Source organism: Cetorhinus maximus, chromosome 4 (genome assembly GCF_964194155.1).
Source record: "Cetorhinus maximus chromosome 4, sCetMax3.hap1.1, whole genome shotgun sequence".
In the NCBI taxonomy this organism is placed as follows: Eukaryota; Metazoa; Chordata; class Chondrichthyes; order Lamniformes; family Cetorhinidae; genus Cetorhinus; species Cetorhinus maximus.
The window spans coordinates 148,427,933-148,455,359 of NC_135882.1; the positions used below are offsets into that span (position 1 = coordinate 148,427,933).

The window sequence follows — 27,427 nt, forward strand, 5'->3', positions numbered from 1 at the left end:
GGCTTCTGCTCAGCAAATAATGCATTACTTGCATCAGTAACCCAAGGAATGGCATATTTGGGATGCTGACTGATTCCTCAGCATTTTGTAATGCAGAGCAGTGCATTGCAATGGCATCCAACAGACCACAGTCCAATAGGATAGAGTGCAGTTGTTTTTATGCACTGAGTGGTGAGCAGTGGAGTGAAATGATGTTCAGTAAGATGAAGAATGATGATGGGATGGAAAAAGCTTTTTTTGTATATTCAGTGGAGTGCCCTGGAATGGAGCAAGCCGGACTAGTGTGGAACAAGGTGGAATGGAGTGCAGTTGACTGGAGTGGAGAAGAGCGAAGTGGACTGGAATAAAAAAAAGCGGAATGGAATGAAATAGGCTTGTTTGCATCGAGTCCAGTGACTCCAGGTGCACCACATTTTGTCACTTACTTTGTCATCTGAACTATGGGCATCGTTCCAAGGCGAACAAATCCTCCATCTTTCGTTCCGACAATGCTTTTCACATGGAACTGCTCCATCAAGTCAAAACCTGTTTGAATACACACCAAAAATACATTGATCGTACAAAAGTTGTTTCAAAAATGATGGGGGTGAAATTGGTCTATGCCAACAGTGCAAAATGTAGCCAATCAGCAGCCAGTATTTGACTGCACCTGATCTTCTTTCCAGTGAAGTTCACAGAACAATAGCTCAAGCTCTTTTTGGAGATTCGTTTCCTGGTCTCATTGTCACTTTTATAAAAGCAAAATACTGCAGATGCTGGAAATCTGAAATAAAAACAGAAAATGCTGGAAAAACTTAGCAGGTCTGACAGCATCTGTGCAGAGAGAAACAAAGTTAATGTTGCGAGTCCGTATGACTCTTCTTCAGAGGGGTCAGACCCTTTTTTTTTAGCATTTTCTGTTTTTTTCAGATTTCCAGCATCGACAGTATTTTGCTTTTGTCCTAAGCGTTTAATTCACTGCCACTTCTCTTCCAGGAATGCCTACCTTGGAGAAGTTTTTTTTTATTTATTCATGGGATGTGGGCTTCGCTGGCTGGACTAGCATTTTATTGCCCATCCCTAGCTGCCCTTGAGAAGGTAGTGGTGAGCTGCCTTCTTGAACTGAAGTACTGCTCTTCTCTCCAACAGGAGCTCTGAAGAAGGGTCTAATATATTAGGATGCGGGAGGGACTAATATTTTCGGTTTACAGTATTGATTTTGTTAATGTATTTAGGAGCTCGTATTTTTAAACCAATTTAATAGGCATTCAAGCCAATGTACCAATGGAAAGGTGAGCCTTAATTAGATGCATAACAGGAATCCTCATGAGTGTCCAGAGGGACTGAAACCTATTGCAGCTCTAGTACTGCTGCACACTCATTGGGATGCCAGCTTTTACTTTGCCAACCTGTGTCTGAGCTCCCTGGATCTAGGTAAGTGATGGGGTCTAATTTCCATATGCTTATGCCAATATTATTGATGCGATTTGGGTGGAATAAGCCAAACTATCACAAAGGTTTCTCAGACTATTAAATGTAGATGAGACTTGCGCAAAACCACTTGCATTCATGTTTTCTGTGATCTTTTATGCTGGTTCAAGATTCAATTTGCCTGGGCTAAACCCCACCCACAAAGTTGGCCATGTCCCTCGGTCAAAATTGCAATGTTACACCAATTGCACTGCTTTGGCTCTTCATAGATCATGGCAGTCACCTTTTACAAGTATTTACAGATCAAAAAGTATATAATTTACTAAGAAACTGAAGCACACCAATGAAAGCATTGAATGGTTCAGCTATTTTTATATAATTTTCAGTGATTTTGAATCAGGTTACTCACTGGTGGAGCACGGAACATCCTAATGCTTATTTTTGGTGATAAGCCCATTTTCAGATGTATTAATAAAACTGCCCCATGTTACTTCTCTTAAATATATCAAAGGACACTATAATGGAAAGTAAATAAACATTTATGTTCCATTACACTGTCCACTTGCGTTGATTCATGGAAATTTGTATGGTTGTAATTAGGGAAATTAATTTTAGCAGAAACTGCAACCTAACCAGTGAATGTTCAAGAACAATATGAGCACAATGTACCAATGCACCCAACACACAAATTCTACCCACAACTGATTATCCCATAGCAAGAAAATATTCTACCTGTCTAGGCTTTTTAGTAGCTCAGCTTGAAAACTCATGTATGTAGAAAAAAATGACCAACTGCAATGTACCCAGGCATGTCTATGATTCTGCTTTTACATTTCTGTTTTGAAACTAACTTACCTGGGATGTTAGCTGAAGCTTTATTTTGTAGTTTGTACTGACTGCCTTCCAATTTCAGATTGGGACATAGCACATCTGTTGAGACAAAGAATAAAAACTCAAAATATAATTATAGAATACTATAATGGAACATTATTATACAATACTGTGACACTGCTCATTGCAAATTGGATGGTTTGTCTTATAATGATCGGAGCACTATTGTAATATACAATGTATTATTCTGCTGGTAAGACAGAGTTGTGTTTAAACAGGCCTGCCCTTAAGACCACGAAGTCTGAGTGCTCTTAGCATGATAGCAAGAAGTACCTCATTGCATTGGTGGGGGATGTTTGCAGGTTAAGATGTATGCCACAAATTCTGTTCCATAGCCAACAACGTCATCCCTCTCCTTGGGGGTTACTGTCTGAGGTACGCACCTTTAGTTTCTTATTTGGTCCTGAGATGAGTTTCTGACCACATATCTACTGAATCACAAGAATGCCTACTTCTATGGTCATAAGATCACCCACCACCACACCTGCTTCAGCTCATCTGCTACTGAAACCCTCAGCTATGCCTCTATTATGTCTAGAGCTAACTGCTCCGATGCTCTCCTGATTGGCCTCCCATCTTACGCCATACATAAACTTGATCTTAGACTCTGCTGCCACTATTCTATCTCGCACCAAGTGCTGTGCACCCATCAGCCCTGTGTTCACTGATCTACACTGGCTCCCAGTCAGGCAACACCTTGATCTTAAAATTCTCACCTTTGTTTTCAAACATCTCCAGGGCCTTGCCCCTCCCTAAATCTATAACCTCCGCCAGCCCTCCAACCATCCAGAATCTTGGAAATCCTCCAGTTCTGGATACCTGTGCATCCCCAATTTTAATTGCTCCACCTCAACCTTCAGCTGTCAAGACCATCCTAAGCTCTGGAATTCTCTACATAGACCTCTCCACCTTTCTACCTCTCTTTTCACATTTAAGATGCTTTTTAATGCTTCCTTCTTTGACCAAGCATTTGGTTAACTGACCTATTGGCCAGAACTTCCATGGAGTGGCAATCACCATTGGCTCCTTTTTACTTTCCTTGATCGGGAGCTGCACATACCTCGCCTGGACTTCTGACCCAGGGCTGGTGAGAAATGTGCAGTGCAGAAGCTCTGGATTCCTTCCAGTGCAGGGCAGCAGCCTCGGGGGAAGTGAAGCCACATCCGCTTTTTATGACGTTAGCTGCTGTAAAGTGAGTAAGTTTAAAGGTCCCAGCCACTTTGAAAAGCCAAGGAGAAGGTAAGTCCATAAGATAAGTGGATGAGGGGTTAGGATGGTTGGGGGTCAGGGTTTGGTGGTTGGGTGGATGTCTGGTGGTTGGGGCGGGGTGGGGTCGGGTGGTTGGGGGTGGTTGGGGGTATTCAGGGGGGTCAGGAGGGTAGTTTAGGGGGTCAAGGGTAATTGGGTGTGGGGGTAGTCGTGGGGCAGGGAGGTAGTCGGTGGGGGGGTCGGGAGGGTGGGTGGGGGCTAGTCAGGGGATTGGGGCAGTCGTTGGGGGGTGGAGAGGTAGTTGGGGGGACAGGAGGGTAGTCAGTGGAGGGTGAGGGCGTAGTCGGCCAGGTGGGAGTTTTTGGGGGTGGAGGGTGGGAGGCCTAGGAGCAGTGTCAGGTGCTCGGAGGATGGGGGGCGGTTTGGATGAAGAGGGGTAGTCGACGGGCCCAGTGTCTGGGGGTTGTTGAGTTGGGTGAATGCCATAGTTACCCAGGAATACTTCTAACTTTCCCTGGGTAACTATTCTGCTAAGAGGCCTGGAGCTATCCAAAGTCTCCTATTTAAATTGGAGTTTGCTATGGTTCCAGGGGCAGGGCAATTGCCTATCGGAAGTTTAATCCTTCCAGGCAATTGCCATGCAGTCCTTACGTGGGGACTTCTGGGGGATCTTCCAGCACCTTTCCTGGTGTACTTCTGGGGGAACGACCCCTGGGGAACAGAAGTTCTGGACCAAAGTCTCCTTATGCAGCTCAAGTTTATTTAAGCTCCTGTTAAGCAGCTTGAGATGCTTTACCAAATTAAAGGCACCATATGAATGCAAATGGTTTGAAGAATAAAAAGGAAATATAAAGAATTGGCAAAGGTGAAATGGCAAAACACAAATCAGTAATACCCCAATGTTGACTTTGTAATTAGGTCTTTCACTTGAGCACAAGGTTGCATTTTGTTTCAGGAGAATGACCAACAGGGGTACATCCAGATATTGTTACTCACGAGCAGGTGTCAGGGGGCCACTTTTAATATGAAGGCTCACACATGCCTCGGCTCCCTTTCTGCAAGCGCATCACCAGAGCCGCATCTCTTCCTGGATCGGCAACGTCACCGGTTCCAGGAACCTGGATTTTTTTTTTACACAATGGACTGCAACGAATGGATGGAACCTCAAACACTTACATTTTGTGTTGTATTCCAGTAGTTTAAGAGTTGGATGGTGTCTTCCCTTTCCTACAGTATGCCCCTTGTTGGGTGGCATTACTATGCTCCACATTTGTCCGCTGATTTTAAATAATATTAACCCTTGAAATACTTGTGAGGAGCTATACAGAACAGATAAAGAGCTCAAACTGGCACCAGTATTGATATCCTCCCCATAATGGCTCTGATTTGGGTTTGGAACATGGGGAAGGGGGTTGGGAGGTGTTCCAGAGGTGAAACAATGGTGCTTCAGCCCACTGTTGACACACATTGACTGAAGAATTGCAAACATACATCTGCTGACTGTCCTTTTGAAATTCTCGGTAAGTATGGTGAATTATAAAAAGAACACAGCTGTCATTTTTAAATAGTAAACTGACTCAGTATTCTATATCAAGTATTGGGTTTAAATCACAGTCCTGTAAATAATCTGTTAAATATAAGTCCACCATTTAGTGGATACTTTATCACCAACTTGGCTATCAACATGACATTTTGAGATTGTAAGTGACCAATTTATCAGTACTCTGAGATCCTTTAACAGCTGTCACTCCCAATGTAGGGGAAAAAGGATTCTAACTGAAGAAATCCAACAGTCATTGTAAGGTCTGTGTGAAGAAAAACATGGAATTCTATTTCCTTCTGTTGCTCAGTGAGAATTAATTCAAATTAATTAAAATGACATCAAGCTGTTTGCCTTTGCCTCCCTAATCTTCTCCTCCCAATAGTGAGTCATTAAGGCACCCATGATAAAAGTACGAAGACAACAGAGCTAATAATGGTGACAACCCACAACGGGAAACTCATCCCTGGAAGAATCAGTTGTCTAGGCCATCAGCTGGGTGGCTAAGATGCCCACCCATATGCAAGGCAAGTACAAAGGATAGCAGGAGCCTGCTTACAAGAAGCACAGATTTGATTCCATGATCGAGAATTCTCAACAGTGAGTGGAAGGTTAAGAAAAGATGGGCCCACAGCCTGTGGTTTATTGTCCATAATTTTAATGACTGCAAATCTTGAATTGCAGGTCAACAATTCCCTGAGCTGCATGTCAACTCTGAGTTTTGCTCTTTGCTCTGTGTGACTAATTGCCTAATCACCTCTGGAGCCTATTGCATAAAAGTTCAATGCAGCTGCTATCGTCATAAGTGAAAGTCATTCCTGCCCTGGAGGTTGTAGGCTCTTTCAGAATGCATGCACCAAAACAAGAGCCTGACCTTAAACAGGAAGGGTAAGCTGTAACACAGCTGTCATTCCTGATCTGATTGCCTTTCTCATTCTCAAGAGCTTTCACATAGAAAGGCTTGTCCATAAGGATGCCCATAACACTCTGCAAATCACTAATGTCATTTGTTGGCATGCAGGCTCAGATGAAACATCACACACACACGCACACGCAGGTTCGAATCAGCTCCACGCTGTTGGGACACTTTACCAGTGGCGGGATCAGATGTGGACTAGCTGCCCACCCCAAAGAAGCAGGTAACCGATTGGCATTATTAAAGGCCTAATAAAGGGCCATTTTACAGGGACAGTCATATTTTGCTGATGACAGGATGACCCCCACCCTTCAGACCCTTGTCCCCCTGACTTTTCATATTTCCTTTCAAACTTACCTGACCTACTCCCAAGGTCCCCTGCCTTCCTTAGCAGCTCCTGATGCCACTGCAGAGGCCCTCTGATTGAGCTGGCAGCATCAGGTGCCTGCCTGAAATCCCAAAATGGATGGTGGCCTCTCAGGCAACCGATTAAGAAGCTGCCTGTGGTAAAGTCACTGAACTGGTCCTGCTGCTAACTTCGGAGTCCTAACGCCCATGGTGATATTCAGGCCAAAGACTCAACTAAAAGCAAGAGGCTTATTTTTTTGTAGTGCAATTTAGCTCAGGGAACATTTTTTTCAGAGGTTTCATTCAGATTATGCGAGCATCCCATTTTGATGACTGAGTACTGGGACTTCAACGAGCTTAGCACTGAAAGGGAGTCTGAGGAAGTTCTGAATCATGCTGTTGATCCATGTGCACACGGAGCACTCGATGGCCTCAAGGCACCCACCCACCGTAAGGGTGTGGTGTCCAATGTGTATCAATGCTGCAGGCCCCATTTGCATGGGATGTATGCGATGACTTAATGCACATTTTTGAAACTTAAGATAAAATAAACCTTTAAGTTAAAATTAAAACTTGCTACGCTCCCCCACTCACCAAATAAAAACACACTAGAAGAGCTTTGCACTGATTCAGATTTTTCAGCTGCTGTGACAAAAAATTAATTCTGCCAAAACCATTGCGGAGGTTACAGGGAAGGAATTTTGGGCTCCCGCTTGTAATCATTTTCCGAGACCCGTTAAGACCCTCCCTCACTACGTACTATTTCTCAACATAGGGGCCAGAATTTTGAGTTTGGCGGGCGGGAAACGGCCCACTGCCCACGATCGGTCGCCAACTGCGATTTCACGCTGATTTCTTTTCCAAAACAGACCATGGGATCAAAAGTAGCGGAGCAAATAGTTAAATTTTTTTTAAAAAGAAAAATGCTGTGGATGCTAGTGATCTGAAATAAAAACAGAAAGTGCTGGAAAAATGAGGTTCCAAAGAAGAGTCACGTTGGACTTGAAACTCTGGGTGGAATCATCCCGGATTGGCACAATGTGCAGTAGCAGGTGGGGAAAAAGTTGTTTTACCTGCCAGCTGCAATGGCGGGTTTCCGCGCCGTAAGGCCCCACTCCCGTCTCATTAATTATGCAGCCACAGGAAACACACCCTCTCGCTGACGGGTGGCCTCCAATTTGCCCGCAACACCGTTACCTCGCCGCTTCCTCACGCAGGGCGCTATATTTAAACTGCAGCCACGTGCACACCTCTCAATGCTTGCAGCCCAGGACTGTTCTGGTGAAGACATGGCTCCAAAATCCAAGAAGAGTGCAGCCCCCCCAATTCAGTGACACATCCCTGGGGCACCTTCTGAATGCCTTGGATATCCACCACTATGTTCACGAACCCCGCTCTGGTCACAGAAGGCCCACCAGTCTCGCCGCTCTGGCTTGGCAGCTGGTGGCTGCGGTGGTCAGTGCCAATGCTGCACACAAGAGGTCGGACATCCAGTGCAGAAAACAGATGAATGGTCTCATCCGTGCTGTCAGGGTAAGGCAACAACTTCATCACTCTAAACTCACAAGGCCCATCACACATTCACTGGCATCTCACTCACTGCCAGCTCAAAAGATTCTTTAACACACACCCTCACACCTCCATCTGGCCACATCTCCTCTGGAGACTGCCTCCTCAGTCCTCACCATCTTGAGGCCACTTGCACAGATCAACATGTGCCCCCACACACATCCTCAGATACCACCCCCTCCTCTCACCCTGCAGCCCCTTCCCTTGCCTGAGAACACTTCTCCCCCTTTCCCAAGCAAGCCCTAGCGCTGCAGCTGTTGAAAAACTACTCCTGCCTTACGGCTGATATGGTAGGGAGAGACCAGCACATGAGCGCCCTAAAAGTGATGTGGTGCTGCCTGCAAAGCGGGAACTGTTGACTGGGAATGCTGCCCGAACGATGCAAGGTAGGCAAAAAAAACCTCGAAGTCCTCAGCGAAGTGCAACTCGCCAGGTGCACGTCGCTTATGCACAGTTGTGAAATACATTGGTGTGCAATCACACTGACGTGCCCAGATGATCCATCGTGGGGAGATGATTCTGGCGAGCAGGGCTTATAATGAGATGCTAAAGTATTGAAATTAGGTTCCTGACGTGTGGCAGTGGGAAACATGGCCCGCCATTGACACATGCAGCAGACGATCGCAAACTGGTTTCACGACGATGTGAAACTGATTTTTGGCCTTCTCGTCATATTGTTCTTCCCCCCCCACCACCACCAGCCTGTCATGATGCCAGATGCCAATGGGGCTGGAAAATTCTGGCCTCTGTTTCTCTCCTCACAAAGGCTGTGAGACCCTGCTGAGCTTTTTCAGCACTTCCTGTTTAAATTAAAAGAAAAGCTTTTAATATTTGTTTTGAGGAGAAGCTGGTGGAAAATGCAAAAGAGGGAAAATACAAGTTAATTGCACCAAATAATAATTAGCATAAATTACTCTTTGCTGTTTTTAATCTCTGAGGCCCCCTCATTTTCATAGCCTCAATATTTTAGCACTTGGCGAGCAAATCTGTGGGATGGGCCATGGCATGTCATGCTACATCCAATCATTTGACACAGAATTATCTGCATTGCACAAGGAAAAATTCAAATTCAACCTCTAACTGCTGTTACAATGCCTGTTAAGGGTTAGCAGCGAGCTAAGTTACAGATGAGGCCAGCCAATAGCTATTGACGAGCATGGCTAGGGTCTCTCTGAGGTAATTTTGGGTGGGAGGAGAACAGAGCTTCTGTCTGTTTCATTTCTTCTCGCTATGGTAGTTAAGCTGGAAGATGCAAACATAGAACATTTATTTCTATCCAAATATGCCAAGCTCTCAGTCCAAGTACCAAATGAATTTACTGTACTATCAGCCTCAGTAACATGGCATCCCTATGACTGAAATGAACATTTGTATTTGAAAGAGAACTCAGTGTGTAAGCAAAATGCATGTTGTGGTATTGAGAGATACAGAGAAGAAGGTAGCTAATTGACACCTTGAAAAGTGACCTGGATCTATTTCTGTCGAAAAGGTGATGAAGATCCAGGAGATTATTAACACTCTGTGATCTTATTGCAGGGGGATAGGAAAGGATTTGTGAAGTAAGGATCAACAGATGTTTTGGAAGGGAAAGGTTCAGGCTAGAGGAATCATACTTGGGCTCTGGATTGATTGGACTTGATAGGTTCAATAGCTTATTCTCATTCTAGACTTTCTTATGGTCTTATCTAAGGTCCCACATTCAAGTTCCAACCTATTCTCAATTAATTTCAGCCAAAATTAATAGCAGGGACAATACAATGGGATTCAGCATCCCTTGGCTAGACAAAGGTTCGACAGCAGACAGAGATCAATTGGAGCTCATGCTTCAAATCACTGTTTAAGAACTCCTACTGGGAAGTCCACAATAGGCACTTATTGAGAATAGGAGCAGGCCCAATAGCTTGAATTATTTTTGACATCTAAGCTGAAAATAACATTCAGTTGCATTTGGCTTAAAATGCCACATTCGATTAATTCTGACTCCTAGCTGAAACATATGGATAATATCCATATACTGCCAAACCCCTAAAGCACACATAAAAACACACCAACAAATCCATGCTACAGTGAATGACTTCATTAGCAGGGAACACAGGTTATAAGTTAAGTATAAGGAAATCAAGAACTAATACAATTAAAAATCTAAGAAAAAGCTGCCAGAGAATACCACTGCAGTGGACATTATAATGGATTGAAATAACAATTAAATGTGTTTCTGTGAGAGTGGAGATAGAATGACTGACATGGTGAGAATACAAGTCGGTGTGTTTGATCTCCACACAGGCTGGTTAGGCATAATGGCACCATTCTGTTTCTGAAAGTTCTTATGTCCTTACATCAGTCAAGGTGAGCAAAGTTAGTTCTACATGGGGAATAGGTCACTTTGCTAGCTTTGTACCCACAGTCAGCTCCAAGCATTCAGAATGATGTACTGCACAGGTCAAGTGCTAGATAAAGCTCTCCCAGTAATGTGCCCTCACTCAAACCTCAGAGGAGCACCTTATACCATTCCATGGTGTTCCTTTTTTTTTTCAATCCAGCCATCCTAATGACCTGAGTGAGACTGTCAATTTATTGCCAGGTTGTGGTCAGTTTTCTGCAGAGATTTCGTAGAGTGGTCAGGAACAGGGTTAATAATGCAAACGCGGTTTAGTAAATCAGCAGACAGAAAACCTCACCCTGTACGGCTGGAGTACATTCGCCTGGAATTACACGCCGACACACTAACGTATCACAACAGCTGAATATGATTTTCGTTTTATGTGTCAGCAATATTTTAATCCAAATAATCTAAATTCTACAAAAATTCAAATTCCGAGTTTGGTTCAGCCGAATACTCACAGACTCTACATCATGAAAGCTGTTGACTTAGTCAACCTGAGTATGAAGACTTGTATAATCCTGTTGGCGGTTTATGTGTACTCCTTCAGCAGCAGAACTCATAAAGTTGGGGGAGAATTTAAGAGCTTATCACAAATCTTTCACAGTGAAATATTTATACTTTTTGGTTTTTCTCATTTTCACCCCACCTCGTCATCACCGCCTCCTCCCAATTTTAAAAGTGTTGGCTCAAGCTGTGGTGCTTTTTATCTGTGGTAGTTTGTTTCTAATAATTATTTCAATTGTTCTAGTGTGTGCTGTAACACTGAGTGCTGCTAGACTATCTGATTATGGATGTGATCACATCTGGGTTTGATCCTGTCCTCGTCTAACACGACCACAAACAGACTTAGAGCTGGCATCCGGATTTCTGGTCACCACACTGCAAAGGGAATGGAAAAGCATTGAAGAGTATGTAAAGAATAGCCACATGAATGATTTCAAATGTTAGGGGGTTGAGGGAAAACTGGAAAAGCTTAATCTCCATAACTGAGGGGGAAGTTCTTTTTTTAAAGGAGAGAATTTGTTAACATACACAAGCGACAAAGATTAGGTGGGGCAGAAAATTGAAAAACGCAAGAGCAGGGGAGGGGAGGTGGCCAATGGTGGTATGGTGGGGTAGTTGATTGTGTATTCCCATATAAACATGGGGTGGTCAGGAAACACCTGCTGCTGACTCCAAAGTTTCTGGTTTCAGGGGAAGAAATGGCAGTCAACTGATATACTGAGAGACCAGGCACTGGGGAGACTGAAGACTACAGCAGAAGAATGGTTAACAGAAGAGCATGATGGGGCTGGGGGTGGAAGGGGGTTGGTGGCTTGGGGGGACTTTCCTGGGAAATCTTTGAATGGCCCCGATTTGCCCAGGCAGGCCTGACCTGATCCCATCAGGTGATACAACTGCCAATTAAATGCCAGGTCTCTAAATACCAGATATGTGCTCAAGACGGAAAGTAAAATTAGTCAAGGGGTAAAACCAGAATTGCACAAGACCCTTTCAGTCTCTAGCTGAGCAGGTTAGGTTAAAATCGTCCCTGCTGTCTCAGTGAGTGTGGTGTTGAAAGGAAGTTTTTGTAAGTTTGATGGCCAGCTGTTATACTTTCAACAAGCTCTGATTTTCATTTTGAGCAAAGTATGCATTTATCTGAAGACGTTGGAAGTGATCCAGACCACAGAGGGTGCCAAATTTCACTATTTCTGTCTCTTAAAGAATGAAGTCTGTAATTTTTCACTCTCTATGTGTTTCCAGCTGCCAGAAGCAGAGATGGCACAGAATTAAATCATTCCTTCATCTCAAGTTAATGAAGCTGCAGAGCAAACGGTCAGGTTAACAGAAGCAATACCAGACAATCGATGTGCAGGCATATGTAGGCCACATGCTTTACTCGACAGGGAGTAGGAAAATCAAGATCAGTCTTTGGCTCTCCATTTGTCACAATAGTTCAGCAGCTGTCAATTTGTTCAATGACTCCCTCACATCCACTTTTGATGGTTTCACCCAAGCAAAACCTTTTCTGCCTCCTATCCGAGTTGTTCCCCATAATATCTTTACTCCCTCAAGTATAAATCTTCCTGCAGTTCTAATCATGAAAGCATCTCCCTCTCTAGTTTCTATTCAATCTCCTCTCAAACCTTGTCCGAACTCATCTTATCCATCAGACCCACATTCTACTCCCTTGATCCCATTCCTATTAAGTTACAAACATCCCATCTAGGTCCTCATGCTAGTTGAAAGTGTAAATGGTTTTCTATCATCAGATATTGTTCCTGTCCCTTTCAAAGCCACTTTAGTCACCTCATTTCTCATATTGAATCTTCCTTTTGTCTCTAAATTCATTGAACATGTTGTCACCTCCCAAATCCCTGGGCAGAATTTTTTTCTTGTCAGACAGCATGCACCCGACCCGAACGAGAGTAAAATAGTGCACGATGACGTCGGGCGAACGTCCTTTGCAGTTTTCACAAAACTTCATCCACGGGCAGGATGAAGTTCCCAACTGCTAATAAAAAAAAACGATAAAACATTTTAAACATCATTTTTTACACGTCCCTCATCACGTGACTGAGTCACATGTGGGGACATGTTTATATCATTTGTACTTCCCTGAGGCAGCTCTCTGCCTTCAGGGAGCTTTCAGTGCATGTTCCCCGCGCATGCACAGACTTCAGCGCTCCTCCCGCCCCCCACCTAGCAGCACTGAGGCTTTTAGCCTGCGTTACAAGCTGGCTGGCCCTTGGGCGTGAAATCGCCGTTGGAGCCCGATTGCGGGCGGCGGTCAGCTTTACAGCCGTTCCCGTGCTCACCCGACGAGGGCCCATCTTGCTATTTCTGGATTATCCAAAGGATCCATCATGTCCCCGTCTATTTGTCATCTGCATCATCCAAAGACGTGGGTCAGGCAGCTAATAAGTTTAATATATTATTATAAGAAAGAATTGTATGTAAATGGCACCTTTTGTCGTCTCCAGGAGTTCCCAGTGCTTTTTACAGCCAGTTAAGAACTTATGACGTATAGTCACAAGGAAATATTACAGCCAATATGCACACAGCAAGATCCTACTAAAAACAAGACATGATGAAAAGATAACCAGCCTCTCGGGGTTGTTAGTTAAGGGATAAGCATAGGCCAGTACATCTTTTTATTCATTCAGGGGATGTGGGCATTGCTGGCTAGGCCAGCATTTATTGTCTATCTCTAGTTGCCCTTGAGAAGGTGGTGGTGAACTGCCTTTTTGAACCGCTGCAGTCCATGTGGTGTCGGTACACCCTCAGTGCTCTTAGGGAGTTCCAGGATTTTAAGCCAGAGACAGTGAAGGAACTGTGATATATTTCCAAGTCAGGATGGTGCATAGCTTGGAGGGGAACTTGCAAGTGGTGATGTTCCCATGTGTCTGCTGCCCTTTTCTTTGTAGATCATAGCAGCTGTGGATTGGGAAAGTGCTATCTTGTAAGGAAGGAGTGAATGTTTGTAGATGTGGTGCCAATCAAGCAGGCTGCTTTATCCTGGATTGTGTCAAGCTTCTTGAGCGTGCGGGAGCTGCACTCATCCCGGCAAATGGGGAGTATTCCATCACACTCATGGCTTGTGCCTTGTAGATAGTGGACAGGTTTTGGGGAGTCAGGAAGTGAGTTACCCGCTGCAGGATTCCTAGCTTCTGACCTGCTCTTGTAGCCACAGTATTTATATGGCTAGTCCAGTTCAGTTTCTAGTCAATGCTAATCTCCAGGACATTGATAGCGGGGGATTCAGTGATGGTAATGCCATTGAACATCAAGGAACGATGGTTAGATTCTCTCTTGTTGGAGATGGTCATTGCCTGGCACTTGTGTGGCACAAATATTACTTGACACTTGTCAGCCCAAGCCTGGATATTGTCGAGGGAGGTCTTGCTGGATTTGGACATGTACTGCTTCAGTATCTGAGGAGTCGCGAATGGTGTCAAACATTGTGCAATCATCAGTGAACATCCCCACTTCTGACCTTATGATGGAAGGAAGGTCATTGATGAAGCAGCTGAAGATGGTTGGGCTGAGGACACTACCCTGAGGAACTCCTGCAGTGATGTCCTGGAGCTGAGATGACTGACCTCCAATGACCACAAGCATCTTCCTTTGTACTAGGTATGAATCCAACTAGTGGAGAGTTTTCACCCTGATTCTCATTGACTCCAGTTTTCTAGGGCGCCTTGATGCCACACTCGGTCAAATGCTGCCTTGATGTTAAGGACAGTCACTCTCACCTCACCTCTGGAGTTCAGCTCCTTTGTCCATGTTTGAACCAAAGCTGTAATGAAGTCCGGAGCTGAGTGATCATGGCAGAATCCAAACTGGGCGTCAGTGAGCAGGTTATTGCTAAGCAGGTGCTGCTTGATAGCACGGTTGATGACCCCTTCCATCACTTTACTGATGATCGAGAGACTGATTGGGCAGTAATTGGCTGGGATGGATTTGTTCTGCTTTTTGTGGATGGGTCATACCTGGGCAATTTTCCACAGTGTCAGGTAGATGCCAGTGCTGTAACTGTAATGGAACAACTTGGCTAGGGCCGTGGCAAGCTCTGCAGCACAAGTCTTCAGTACTATTGCCAGAATATTGTCAGCACCCATAGCCTCTTCAGCCATTTCTTGATATCACGTGGAGTGAATCAAATTGGCCGAAGACTGACATCTGTGATGCTGGGGGCCTCTGGAGGAGGCTGAGATGGATCATTTTCTCGGTTCTTCTGGCTGAGGATTGTTGCAAATGCTTCACTGATGTGCTGGGCTCCCCCATCATTGAGGATGGGGATATTTGTGGACTATCCTTCTCCAGTGAGTTGTTTAATTGTCCACTGCCATTCATGACTGGGTGTGGCAGGACTGCACAGCTTAGATCTGATCCATTGATTGTGGGATCACTTAGCTCTGTCTATCACTTGCTGCTTATGCTGTTTGACATGTAAGTAGTCCCGAGTTGTACCTTCACCAGGTTGACACCTCACATTTAGGTATGCCTGGTGCTGCTCCTGGCATGCCCTCTTGCACTTTTCATTGAATAGTGCTGTGGAATATTTAATGTTTATCTGAGTGGGCAGATGTGTTTAAAAGGGCAGTTTAAAAGATGGCACTGACACTGTAGCATTCCATCAATACTGCACTGGATGTCAGCCTAGATTTTGTGCTCAAGTTGCGGGAGTGAGCCTTGAATCTAGAACTTCCTGACTCAGTGAACCATTTCCTTTTAAGTGATAAGGGAGGAACTAAACTGACACTAAATGATATGTGCCTTATAATAGCTGTGGTTTATTCTCTAATTATAACCCAAGTTTCATGGGTGTAATGCCTCTGTAAACATCACTTACATTGCAGTGCTCCATATAATTGAGGATTGCATATGTGGCTTTGGACAGCAGCCGTGATTGTTGTGTGTTTTTGGTTTCGTACTGTTGAGCTTTTTGAACGATCACACTGATGATTACCATTTTTACATACTGCCTCTTCTAAAAGTTACACTTTGTTAATTACATCCACACCCATTTGAAAAGCTTGTATATTTTCCCTGCCTCTCTTTTAAATTCTCTTTTACCATCTCGTGCTGTCTTTCACTGCTATGACTGAATAAGCTGAACAAGCAATTTGCCTAAACATTGGGAGTGCTTATGAGGAGCAATGTTTCCTGCGCCTCCATGGGAATTAACCTGCTCTTGCTCTCAGCAACCTGTACTTAATCTTTCAGTTTTAATTTAAATTTTCAGACAGCAAAATAATTGATTATGATCGGGTTAATAAAGAAGATAAAATATCAATATAAACAAACTTCAAAATTTTTTTTTAAATGTGAAATTTTTATCATAATGGAAAAATGCGACTTTCCACAAATGTGGAATTATTTTTTTACGGCCAGAGGGTGTTTCGCAGTAATTATGAAGTTACTATATCATTCAAAACCTAGCTACAGAATTCAACAGGCTGTAACTTTTTCAAGGGTTCTAATGGAAAGATTAACAGCATAAGAGTGGAAGTTTTCATCAATTCACAAAGTGCTTCAGACTTGCAATCTGAGAGCATCTCAACAGCTCACCCTTTGGAGGAGTGTAGAATCACTCACAGCAACTTCTAGGTCTCTGTGTTATTCTGCACACGTACGGATACCCGAGGTTGCTGGCAGTTTCAGTGGAGTAATGACTGGTAACACCGACAGTTTCACCTTCATTACCACCACACAAATCTGGCCCAATATGTTATGAACATCAGGAAGTTGGGATACTATGCCCAGCTCACCCTCCTCCTTCAGTAAATCAAGGGCAATGGAGCAGAAGTAGGAAAATGGAGCTGAGCTACAAATCAGCCTTGATCTAATTGAATGATGGGACTTGGTCAAGGGGCTAAATGCCTTCCTGCCTCCTCAAATACTTTTTCACTACATATTCACTTTTAACCAGAACCCAAAAGGGGCCATGTTATCTGCTTCATTTGAGGCCACATCCTCCGTTACACATGGACACAATTCAAGAGAATATGTGAAAGCACGGCAGGTGCATATTTAAGTTTTTTTTCTTTCATGGGACATGGGCCTCACTGGCAAGGCCAGCATTTGCTGCCCATCCCTAATTACCCTTGAACTGAGCAACTTACTTGGCCATGTCAGAGAGCAATTAAAAGTCAACCACATTGCTGTGGGTCTGAAGTCACATATTGGCCAGAACAGGTAAGGAAGGCTAAAGGACATTATTGAACTAGATGGATTTTTAATGATGATCAATGATAGTTTCATGGTCATTACTACTCCTAGTTTTCAATTCCTGAATTATTAATTGAATTTAAATTCTACCAGCTGCCATGGTGAGATTTGAACCTATGTCCCCAGAGCATTAGCCTAGGCCTCTGGATTACTGGTCCAATGACATTACCACTATGCCACTGTTTCCTCCCCCACAAGCATAGCTTTTAACATTTCTTCAATAACAGGATAAAGCTCACATACTTACCCTTTGCCAGTCTTTAATTTCTGGGAAGTTGCTTATGAAATTATGTGGAGGAGGCGGGGGGACTGGGGCCTAGTAGCATAGCAATTTGGTACAATAACAAAATTCATAACATAATATCCCAGATTAATAATGATGAATGTGAAACTTTCAATATTTGCCATCATTACTCCATTGAAACTGACAGCAACTTTGGGAGTCCATACACAGCCAGAAAACCTTGTGGTGGGCAGTTAAAATTGAGAGAATGACTTACCCATTGATGCCCCACCTTAAATTTGCTGCCTTACATCTAGGAACATGGACACAGGACATATGCCATTCAGCCCCTTGAATCTGTACCATCATTTAATTAAATCATGTACAAGCCGTGCCTCAACTCTATTTTTCTGCCTTTGCTGGATATACTGTCATGATAATGAAAGAAAAAATACCGAATTGCGTCTGGAAATATTGGACTTTAAAAAATAAAACCTAAGTTTTTAAAATGCACACAAGCCACTGGCTGCAATGCTGCAGGGTGACTCCCTAAGAGATAATGGAACTCTACCCTTTTGCCAGATAAGGTACTGCTAAAGACATCCAGAAACTAAATGTTCCCTTTGGTAGAGACAATGGGACATAATGGAAGATGAGCATCATCTCATCAAGATATCCTGTGAGCAATGCCCAGACAGATTTGTGAATTCACTTTTCATTTGGACTATACAAGAGAGAGGTTAAAAGTGAGCTGAGAAGCTGCCCCAGTTCCTGTCTGTTGGCGATTGTTCAGAGAGAGAGCAAGTGCTGCAAGTTTGACTGAGATGTAACAGCCACACACATTACCCCTGCAAATCGCCATATTCCGACCTCTCTCCCTCGCTACTGAATTCAACACTACTGGAACCGCAAAACCAGCTATTCGTCTACTGGAGTTAACTCTACTGGAATCCTGAATCCAACAATTCATCTACCGGAGTCAATTCTACTGGAATCTCAAATTGCAACAGCCACAACGCAATCACCTACTCCCCACAAGTCAAGAACTGTTCCATGTACCTTTTTTTAAATATATATGTGTGTGTATATATATATATATATAAATAAATATATTCACTTACTTCAAGCTAAATTCTTACTTTCAACCTGTATGACTGTGTATGCTTGTGTTTTATCCTTTCTTGCCTTTAGTAGTTAATAAACTTATTCTTACCTTTATCTCAAGAAAGTCTGATCAAATTAGTTCCTTCACAACCAGGATGATTGGGTCTGGGAAAAAGTGTCTACAAAAGGGATGCTTTTTAGATTAAATCTTGTTGCGGCCAACAGAAGTGGGGGTGTTCTGAATAAAGACGGGGAGCAAGTTCATCCCTCCTCACCAGGGGGCATAACAATTTGGGGGTGTCCCAGCCAGACAATGACAAATTGAGGGGTCTCGCCTGGATCCACAACTTTGGGGAACCTCACCTGGGAGTGGGTCATAACAATACTTTGAGATCCTAAACCTAATGAAAATATATCTTCCAATTTTGAAAATTTAAATTGACCCAGGTCCCACAGCCTTTGGGAGAGGATTCCATATTTCTACCACCCTTTGCATAAAATAGTTCTTCTTTATTTCCGTCCTAAATGACCTAATTTTAAAATGATGTCCTTTGTTCTGGATTCCCCTAGCAAAAGAAATTGTTTCTTTTTATCCATTCTGTCGAATCACTTTAAAGACCTCCATTAGATCTCCCTTCAACCTTCTAAATTAAATCAATTGCCAACAAAATTTATGAAATTCCTGGTTAAGGAGATTCACAGTTAGTTGCCCTGTTCCCTCAGCTCCTGGTTTCTCTGTAGAGGACACTGTACTGTTTCCATCTTGCAGATGCAGAAAATATCTTTGACAAAAATGACTTCCTCAGTGTACACTTATCAAATATGTTTGGCCAAAATTTAAAACAGGCATGCGAGTAACAAGTGAAACAAACAATTGATGCAGAGGTGACTTAACTAGTTCAAAGTGAACATGGGCCTGGAAATTTGATAGTGCTTTGTTTAGTTTTCAGATGCCAAGTGGGTGCCTAAGGCCCATATTTTCGTACCCGGAACAGGCGAGCAGAGTCAGGAGAATTCCCAGCTCCGCAAAACCGACCTTTAAAAATGGCAGCCCACAGTTCTGATTCTCATTCTGGAGGGTTGAGGGTGGTCGACTTCATTAGAAATCGGGCCCGCTGCCTCCAGAACAAGTGCGGAGGCTGACAGGCGCAGTGCTGGGCTGGGTGGAAAGCCTGCTTCTGTGCTCTGGCACTTTGTTGAATTTAATGAAACGTAATTATTAAAACAAAAAAACAGATCTCCAGCCCTCCTCATCTCCCCTCACTCCCCATACTCTCCCCATACTGTCCCCATGCCCCATCCATTCCAACCTATGCCATCTCATGCCTCCCCACCCACCCCCCATCGCTGCTGATACCCCTTATTCCAACCCATGCCCTTCTACCCATCCCCATGGCCATTCGTACCCCCTATGCCAACCCATACCTCTCTACCCATCCCCATGGCCCCTCATACCCACTATGCTCCCACATCCACATGGTCCTTTATAGCCCCCATGCCAGCTTAGTGCCAACTCATGACAACCAATGCCTCCCCGCACCTCACCCTTTGCCCTTACCCCCTCCATGCCAACTCACTAGTATCCACCATGAGCAAAACTCAGGAGCCACACTGACATAAAATAAGGCTATGTATCTAATGATGATACCACTATTAAAAAAAAACACTGTCATCGATAAAAAAAAGCATTCAATGCATTGAAATTCCTTCAACTAATTTCTTATGAAAACAAACATTACTATTCTTTAACTACTTGGAGCTGTCAATTAAATTGCTCACTTAACAGGTGCCCCATTGTAATAATGTTAGTTTGTAATATCTGTCATTTCAGCAGAAATCCTATCATGACAACCCTCAGGCTTATGTCAACAGACAGAATGAAATATCAAACGCTGATTCTTTTGAACTCCAGACTGTTTTGTTTTTTAAATTTAAAGCCCAGCAGAGTTAAATTCATTGACAACTTTGACAATTCCAATGAGTCTGACAGTATGAATGAGTTTCGGCAGTTCCAATGACTTTTCACAGTAGGCAATACAGGTTAATGGGTACGATCTTACAGCCATTATGGAGACGTGATTACAAGGAGATCAAAGCTGGGAACTAGATATTCAGGGTATGTGACTTTTCGAAAGGACAGGCAGGGAGGAAAGGATGGTGGGGTAGCTTTGTTAGTACGAGATGGAATAAGTACGACAGTAAGAAAGGATCTTTGATCGGAAGATGTAGAATCCATATGGGTGGAGGTAAGAAATAACAAGGGGATAGAAGACACTGGTGGGAGAAGTCTATAGACCCCCGAACAGTAGCTATACTGTTGGACAGAGAATAAATCAGGAGATAATGAGGGCATGAAAAAATGGCAGTACATTAATCATGGGTGACTTTAATCTTCATGTAGATTGAGAAAATCAAATTAGCAGACATAGCCACAAGCAAGAATTCAGAGTGTACTCAGGACAGTTTCCTAGAACAATATGTTGCAGATCCAACCAGGGATCAGGCTATTTTAGATCTGGTAATGTGTAATGAGGCAGGTTTAATAAATGATTTCAGGGTAAAAGATATCCTCGGAAACATTGAACATAATATGGTATAATTTAGCATTCGGTTTGAGTGTGAGCAGCCTGGGTCAGAAACAATTGTGCTAAATTTAAATAAAGGTAATTACAAAGGAATGAGGGCAGAGTTGGCTGGAGTGGACTGGGATGGAATTTTGGCAGAAAAAAACCTTTGATGAATAATGGCAGATGTTTAAAAATAGTTCATGACTCACAACAAAGATATATCCCAGTGAGGAAGAAGGGTTCAAGGAGGGGGATAAACCAACCATGGTTAACCAATGAAGTTAAGGATAGTGTCAAATTAAAAGAAAATACATACAATATGGGCAGAATCTTCTGGTTGGCGAGTGGGGATGGGGCCCGCTCGCCGACAGAAAATGACGCGGGGTAACGTTGGGTGGAACTCCCAATGTCACCCCGCGTCATTTCCATTTTCAGGTTGGCGGGGGCACAGCCAAGTCGGATGCACGCCCGCCGACCTGTCAACGGCCTATTAAGGCCATTAGAAAACCAATTCAGCTCAATAATAGACCTGCCCGTCCAACCTTAAGGTTAGCGGGCAGGCCGGGAGCCCAGGCAGGCTTATGAAAAAACATGAAACCTCATCCACTGGAGGGATGAGGTTTCGTGAGGGTATTAAAATTTTAATGAAATATATAAATAAAAGTTATGGACATGTCCCAACCCATGTGACAGTGTCACATGAGGGGACATGGCAGAGAAATTTTTTAAAATCCTTTATTAAAAGTTGAAAATCTAAGCCGATCTCACTGAGACAGCACTTAGCCTCAGGGAGATCTCTGCGCTATTTTGCGTGCATGCGCGAAGGAGCGCACTCCTGGCTGAGGGAATCCACCCCCACCCGCACAGGGAGCGCATAGCACTTCCTGGTGGACATCACACTGGGTGGGCCTTAATTGGCCCACCCATGTAAAATGGCAGCGCGTCCCTGACCGGGGGCACCGGTCGGGAACCCGCCCTCTCGCGCTCGCTCTCGCTCTTCCCTCCCGATGGGGGGGATAATTTTGCCCTATGGCAGAGATTAGTGGTAAGTCAGAGGACTGGGAAAGTTTTAAGAACCAACAAAACTACAGGAAGGATATCAGTAAGATTGAGAGAGTGCAGAGAAGATTTACTAGGATGTTGCCGGGTCTTAAGGAGTTGAGTTACAGTGAAAGATTAAACAGGTTAGGACTTAATTCCTTGGAGCGTAGAAGAATGAGGGGAGACTTAATAGAAGTTTACAAAATTGTGAGGGGTATAGACAGAGTAAATGCGAGTAGGCTCTTTCCACTTAGATTAGGAGAAATAAACATGAAAGGACATGGCTTTAGGATGAAAGGGGAAAGGTTTAGGGGGAACATTAGGGGGAACTTCTTCACTCAGAGAGTGGTGAGAGTGTGGAACGAGCTACCATCTAATGTGGTAAATGCGGGCTCACTCTTAAGTTTTAAGAATAAATTGGATAGATACATGGATGGGAGATGTCTAGAGGGTTATGGACTAGGTGCAGGTCAATGGGACTAGCAGAATAATATTTCGGCACAGACTGGAAGGGCCGAATGGCCTATTTTCTATGCTGTAGTGTTCTATGGTTCTATGGTTCTAAAAGATGACCAAAAAATAATAGAGAGGGAGAAGCTAAACTTTGAGGGTAAAAATGCAAGTAATATAAAATGGATAGTAAGAGTTTCTTTAAATATACAAAAAGTAGGAGAGAGGTCAAAGTGAACATAGCCCCTTAGAGAATGAGGCTGGGGAAATAATAATGGGGAACCAGGAAGGGGCAAAGGAGTTGAATAAATACTTTGCTTCAGTTTTCACGGTAGAAGCCACTAATAGCATTCTAATACTAAATAATCAAGGGGCAAAAGCATGGGGGGAAATAAATACAATAACTATCACTAGAAAAAAAGTACTAGGGAAACTAATGGGGCTAAAGGCCAATAAGACCAGTGGGCCTGATGGGTTGCATCCAAGGATATTGAAGGGAGTACCTATAAGATAGTTGATGCACTGGTAGTAATCTTCCAAGTATCCTTAGATTCTGGAAAAGTCCCAGAGGGTGGGGTGGGGGGGGGGGGGGGGGGGGGGGAGAGAGACAAAAAGCAGGTAACTATAGGCCAGTTAGCTTAATATCTGTCATTGGGGAAATGTTGGAGTCTATTATAAAGGATGTAATAGCAGGGCATTTAAAATTACATAATCTAATCAAGCAGAGTCAGCATCGCTTCATGAAGGGGAAATCATGCTTGACAATTTTATTAGAATTCTGAGGTGGTAACTAGCAGGATAGATAAAGGGGAACCAGTAGATGAATTATATTTGGATTTCCAAAAGGCGTTCGATAAGGTACTGCATGTAAAGCTACTTAATAAGATAAGGGCCCATTGTGTTGGAGGTAGAATATTAGCAAGGATAGAGGATTGGCTAACTAATAAAAGACAGAGTTGGGATAAGGGGGACATTTTCAGGATGGAATGCCACAGGGATCAGTGCTGGACCTTCAATTATTTACAATATATATTAATGACTTAGATGAGGGAAGTGAATGTACTATCGCCAACTTTGTGAATGATACAAAAATAAGTGGGAAGGCAAGTGGTGAGGATGACACAAGGATTCTACAGAGGGATATAGACAGGTATATAGAGGGATACAGACAAGTGAGTGAGCAAAAAAATGGCAGATGGAATATAATGTGGGAAAATGTGAGGTTATGCACTTTGGCAGGGAGAATAGAGGAGCTGGATATTATTTAAATGGAGAAAGACTGCAGAAGGCTGCAGCACAGAGGGATTTGGGAGTCCTTATGCATGAATCACAAAAAGCAAACGTACAAATTCAACAGGTAATAGGGAAGGCAAATGGAATGTTGGCCTTTATTTAAAAGGGAATGAAGTATTAAAAAAAAGGAAGTCTTGCTAAAACTATATAAGGCACTAGGTAGACCACACCTAGAATACTGTGAGCAATTTTGGTCCCCTTAGCTAAGGAAAGATATACTGGCACTGGAGACAGTCCAGAGAATGTTCATTAGGTTGATCCCGGGTATAGAAGGATTTTCTTATGAGGAGAGGTTGGGTTGGTTGGACCTGTACTCATTGGAATTTAGAAGAATGAGAGGTGACCTATAAAATTCTTGGGGGGCTTGACAGGGTAGATGTGGAGAGGTTGTGTCCCCTTGTGGGAGAGCCTTGGACCAGAGGGCATACTCTCAGAGTAACGGGTCGCCCATTTAAGACAGAGATGAGGAGGAATTTCTTCTCTCAGAGGGTAGTCAATCTGTGGAACTCTTTAACACAGAGGGCTGTAGAAGCTGGGTCGTTAAGTATGTTCAAGGCCGAGATAGGCAGATTTTTAATCAGTAAGGGAATCAAGGGTTATCGGGAAAAGGTAGGAAAGTGGAGTTGTGAATTATCAGATTAGCCAGGATCTCATTGAATGGCGTGCAGACTTAATGTGCTGAATGACCTATTTCTGCTCCTATGTCTTATGGTCTTAATGACAGTTCTTTGACAGCTTTGACAGTTCCAAAGTGTTTATGTACTTTTTATTCGCAATCATCATGTTTAGTTGTAACAATCTCATAGGGTGCCTTACCTCTCCCAAATGGGTACCCTGGCTATCCAAATGAATCCATCAAGTCCAGACCAGCTCTTACCTGGTCTAATTGGCACACCATGGGTTTCACACTCCTGACCTTCCAAATTCCCATTTCAGTGGAGGCAGCTGATAATTTTACTGGATATTTGCCTCCATAAACCACACATGTGTGAACCCTGGCCCAACTTCATTCATGTCCCTGTGAAAATAGGCAGCGCATGTTTGGGGATGGGACTTAGCATTTCTGGATTCATCTGCCATTTTTGCTATGATGGAGTCCATCTCCAACATGGTGAAAATTTGGGCCTACGTTTCCAATATGGCCGTTATAAAGTATGCAGGCATCACCAGTTGGCTGCCTGCACCCAATGTCTTAGTTTACGCAAAATATAGGCAGCTAGAATGGTGCTGAAACTGGCATTAGGCCCTTTGAGTATATGAAAAAGAAGGCTAATATTTTATTGAGGCTCCCTATTACCTGAAAAATGAGGGAAACCAGATCTCCATACGGCCTAACCAACAATCCTTAAAGGTAAACCTCACCTCAGCCCTACTCTTTTGAGCATCTGCACCAATTTTCCTCTCCACCTCTATCAATTATTTCAAAACATATTTTTCCCTAAACTTTCACTCACTTCTTTTAACTCTCCCTCCAAGCCTCAGTGCTTGATCATTCATCTATTCTTTCTTCCTTCACTCTGTACAGTGCCTTGTCTGACTTCTATGACAAAAGCTATATGAGCACAACTTCTTGTTGTTGTAATATGGGTTCTTTAGATGTCTCAATGATGAGATCTTAAGACTTGTACATGTAAACATGAACCTTTCATTGTTAACCTTTAACTATTTACAGGTCCAAGGTATGGCCATGCATGCAGCTGTTGTCTCCATGCAGGCTGGTTCCAGACTGTACTCTCTAAATTGTTCTCCCAGTCTATTGCCATGTGACTCTATGCTCATACCGTAGGTGGTGCTGTTCTCTAGTCCCACATTAACATTTGCTCTGTCGAGCACCTTTACATTACAATGTCATGCAGGCACATCATACAATATATACAACACTTGTTATCCCAGCAGTGGGTGTTAGAGTCACTAAAAACATGTGCCTTATTCCATTGCTTTTACCACAGGGGTATCACAAACATATGGCAGAGGTATGCAGTGGAGAAGGTGATAGATGCACTCTCCCAGGAAATCCAGCAGCAAAGTAAATGTACTTGTTAAGGTTCCCCTCCATATTCTTCCACCAGGGAATTTTCACAGGATATGCATAATGAGTGCAGCTGATGGCCACTGTAATTTAAATGTAAATGGCTCTAAATATCTTTCTTTTCACAGAGGCCTTGGGATTATTGGTTATCACCATCAGAGCTATTATCCATAAAGAAAAGAATACTGGTAGCTATTTGTTAGTAAAAGACTGAGTTCACATTTAGAATGCTGAGCATTCACACATGTTCCTCCTAAAGTCCAAATATGCCATTCCATTCATTCTTCTTTATCCGTCATGTGTTCCAACCAAAGATATTGTCCCATCTCCTGTTCTAATGGATTAATTCATTGATGCTACACTTTTGGCAGGGAACTAATTCAGAAGTAGTGTGGAACAGCTGTAGAGACAAAACAGTGTAGCCATAATTCTCCGACCTTTCAGAACTGCCAGCAGTGAAACTTTAATTCACATACTCACTATGTGATGTACCTTAACACCTCTTCGACTCTGGAAGGGAGTGTATGAAAGAAAGGTGAAAGAAGACTCAATAGTAACTTTCAAAAGGGAATTGGATATGTACTTGAAAAAGAAACATTGCAGAGCAATCGGGAAAGAGTAGTGGAGTAAGACTAATTGGTTAGCTGGAGTGAAGAATCAGCACAGGCACAATGGGCTGAATGGCCACTTTCGGTGTTGTATGAGTCTATGGTTCTGATAACTGTAGGCAAGTCTAGAAAGAGCAGAAATGTAGCTAACATGGAGGTCCTGCCGAACTTTTTTCTCCATTTTGGGCTGACTGTCAACTAGATGGAGAGGCTGCCTCACAATTTGGCGTGAAGGTATAAGAACAGTCAGGAAGCAGAGTAGAGATGGAGGGAGAGATCATGGGGGTGCGGGGGTTTTGTAGGTTGAAGAGATTGTAGGCTGTGGGGAGATGATGGGGATGTTGCTAAGTGCGGCTTAAAGCTTGTGGGTCTGAGATGCGATAGATCATGGGGTTTGAAGAGATCGCAGGGGGTAGATTGCCAAGGACTGGTTGAAGATGTTATGGGGCCAGTGTGAGAAGATGGGGGTGGGGTGGGCTTGGGACCACAGACCTGGAGGCCAACTGCAGGACGGAAGCAGGCTTGCTTGATGTGTCTACACCTCGTAGCCTGTTGCATCCAACCGTTCTTACCGCCCTTCAGCTGCCAGGTTTTCTTGGAAAATCTGGACTGTAGTCATTAAGTTTTGAATGTCAGCTGTACCTCAGTTGGTAGTACTCTTGTCTTTGTATCACAAGGTTCTGGGTTCAAGTCCCTTTCCAAAAACTGAGCACAAAAATTAAGGCTAAGATTCCAGTGCTATACTGAGGGAATGCTGCCCTGTCAAAGGTGCTTTTCTCAGATAAGATGTTGAACCGAGGCCCCACCTTCTTGCCTGGGTGGATGTAAAAGATCCTGAGGCACTATTTTGAAGAAGAGCAGTGGAATTATCCCCCGTGTCCTGGCCAATATTTATCTCTCGATCAGCAACACAAAAAAGTATCATTTAGTCAATATCACATTGCTATTTGTGAGAGTTGGCAGTGTGCAAATTGGCTGCCTCCTTTCCTAAATAACAACAGTTCAAAAGTACGACGTCGGCGTTAAAGTGCTATGAGATTTCGGGTGGTCGTAAAAGGCACTATATAAATGCAAGATCCTCTTTCTTTAAAAAATTGTTAAAATTTGAGACATACAGCTTTGTTAATAC

The 27,427-nt window shown here is 43.4% G+C and overlaps 1 protein-coding gene across 1 annotated transcript in view; it reads right to left on the minus strand.

Moving 5' to 3' along the window:
- Positions 1 to 27,427, minus strand: part of LOC144680102 (collagen alpha-1(XXII) chain-like) — a 169,111-nt gene that overhangs the window by 116,806 nt on the left and 24,878 nt on the right. The window contains exons 2-3 of the mRNA XM_078541248.1: positions 2,266 to 2,340; positions 426 to 525 (exon numbers count right to left, since the gene is read on the minus strand). Coding sequence (XP_078397374.1) covers positions 426 to 525; positions 2,266 to 2,340 — 175 coding nt within the window. The remainder of the gene's footprint in view (positions 1 to 425; positions 526 to 2,265; positions 2,341 to 27,427) is intronic.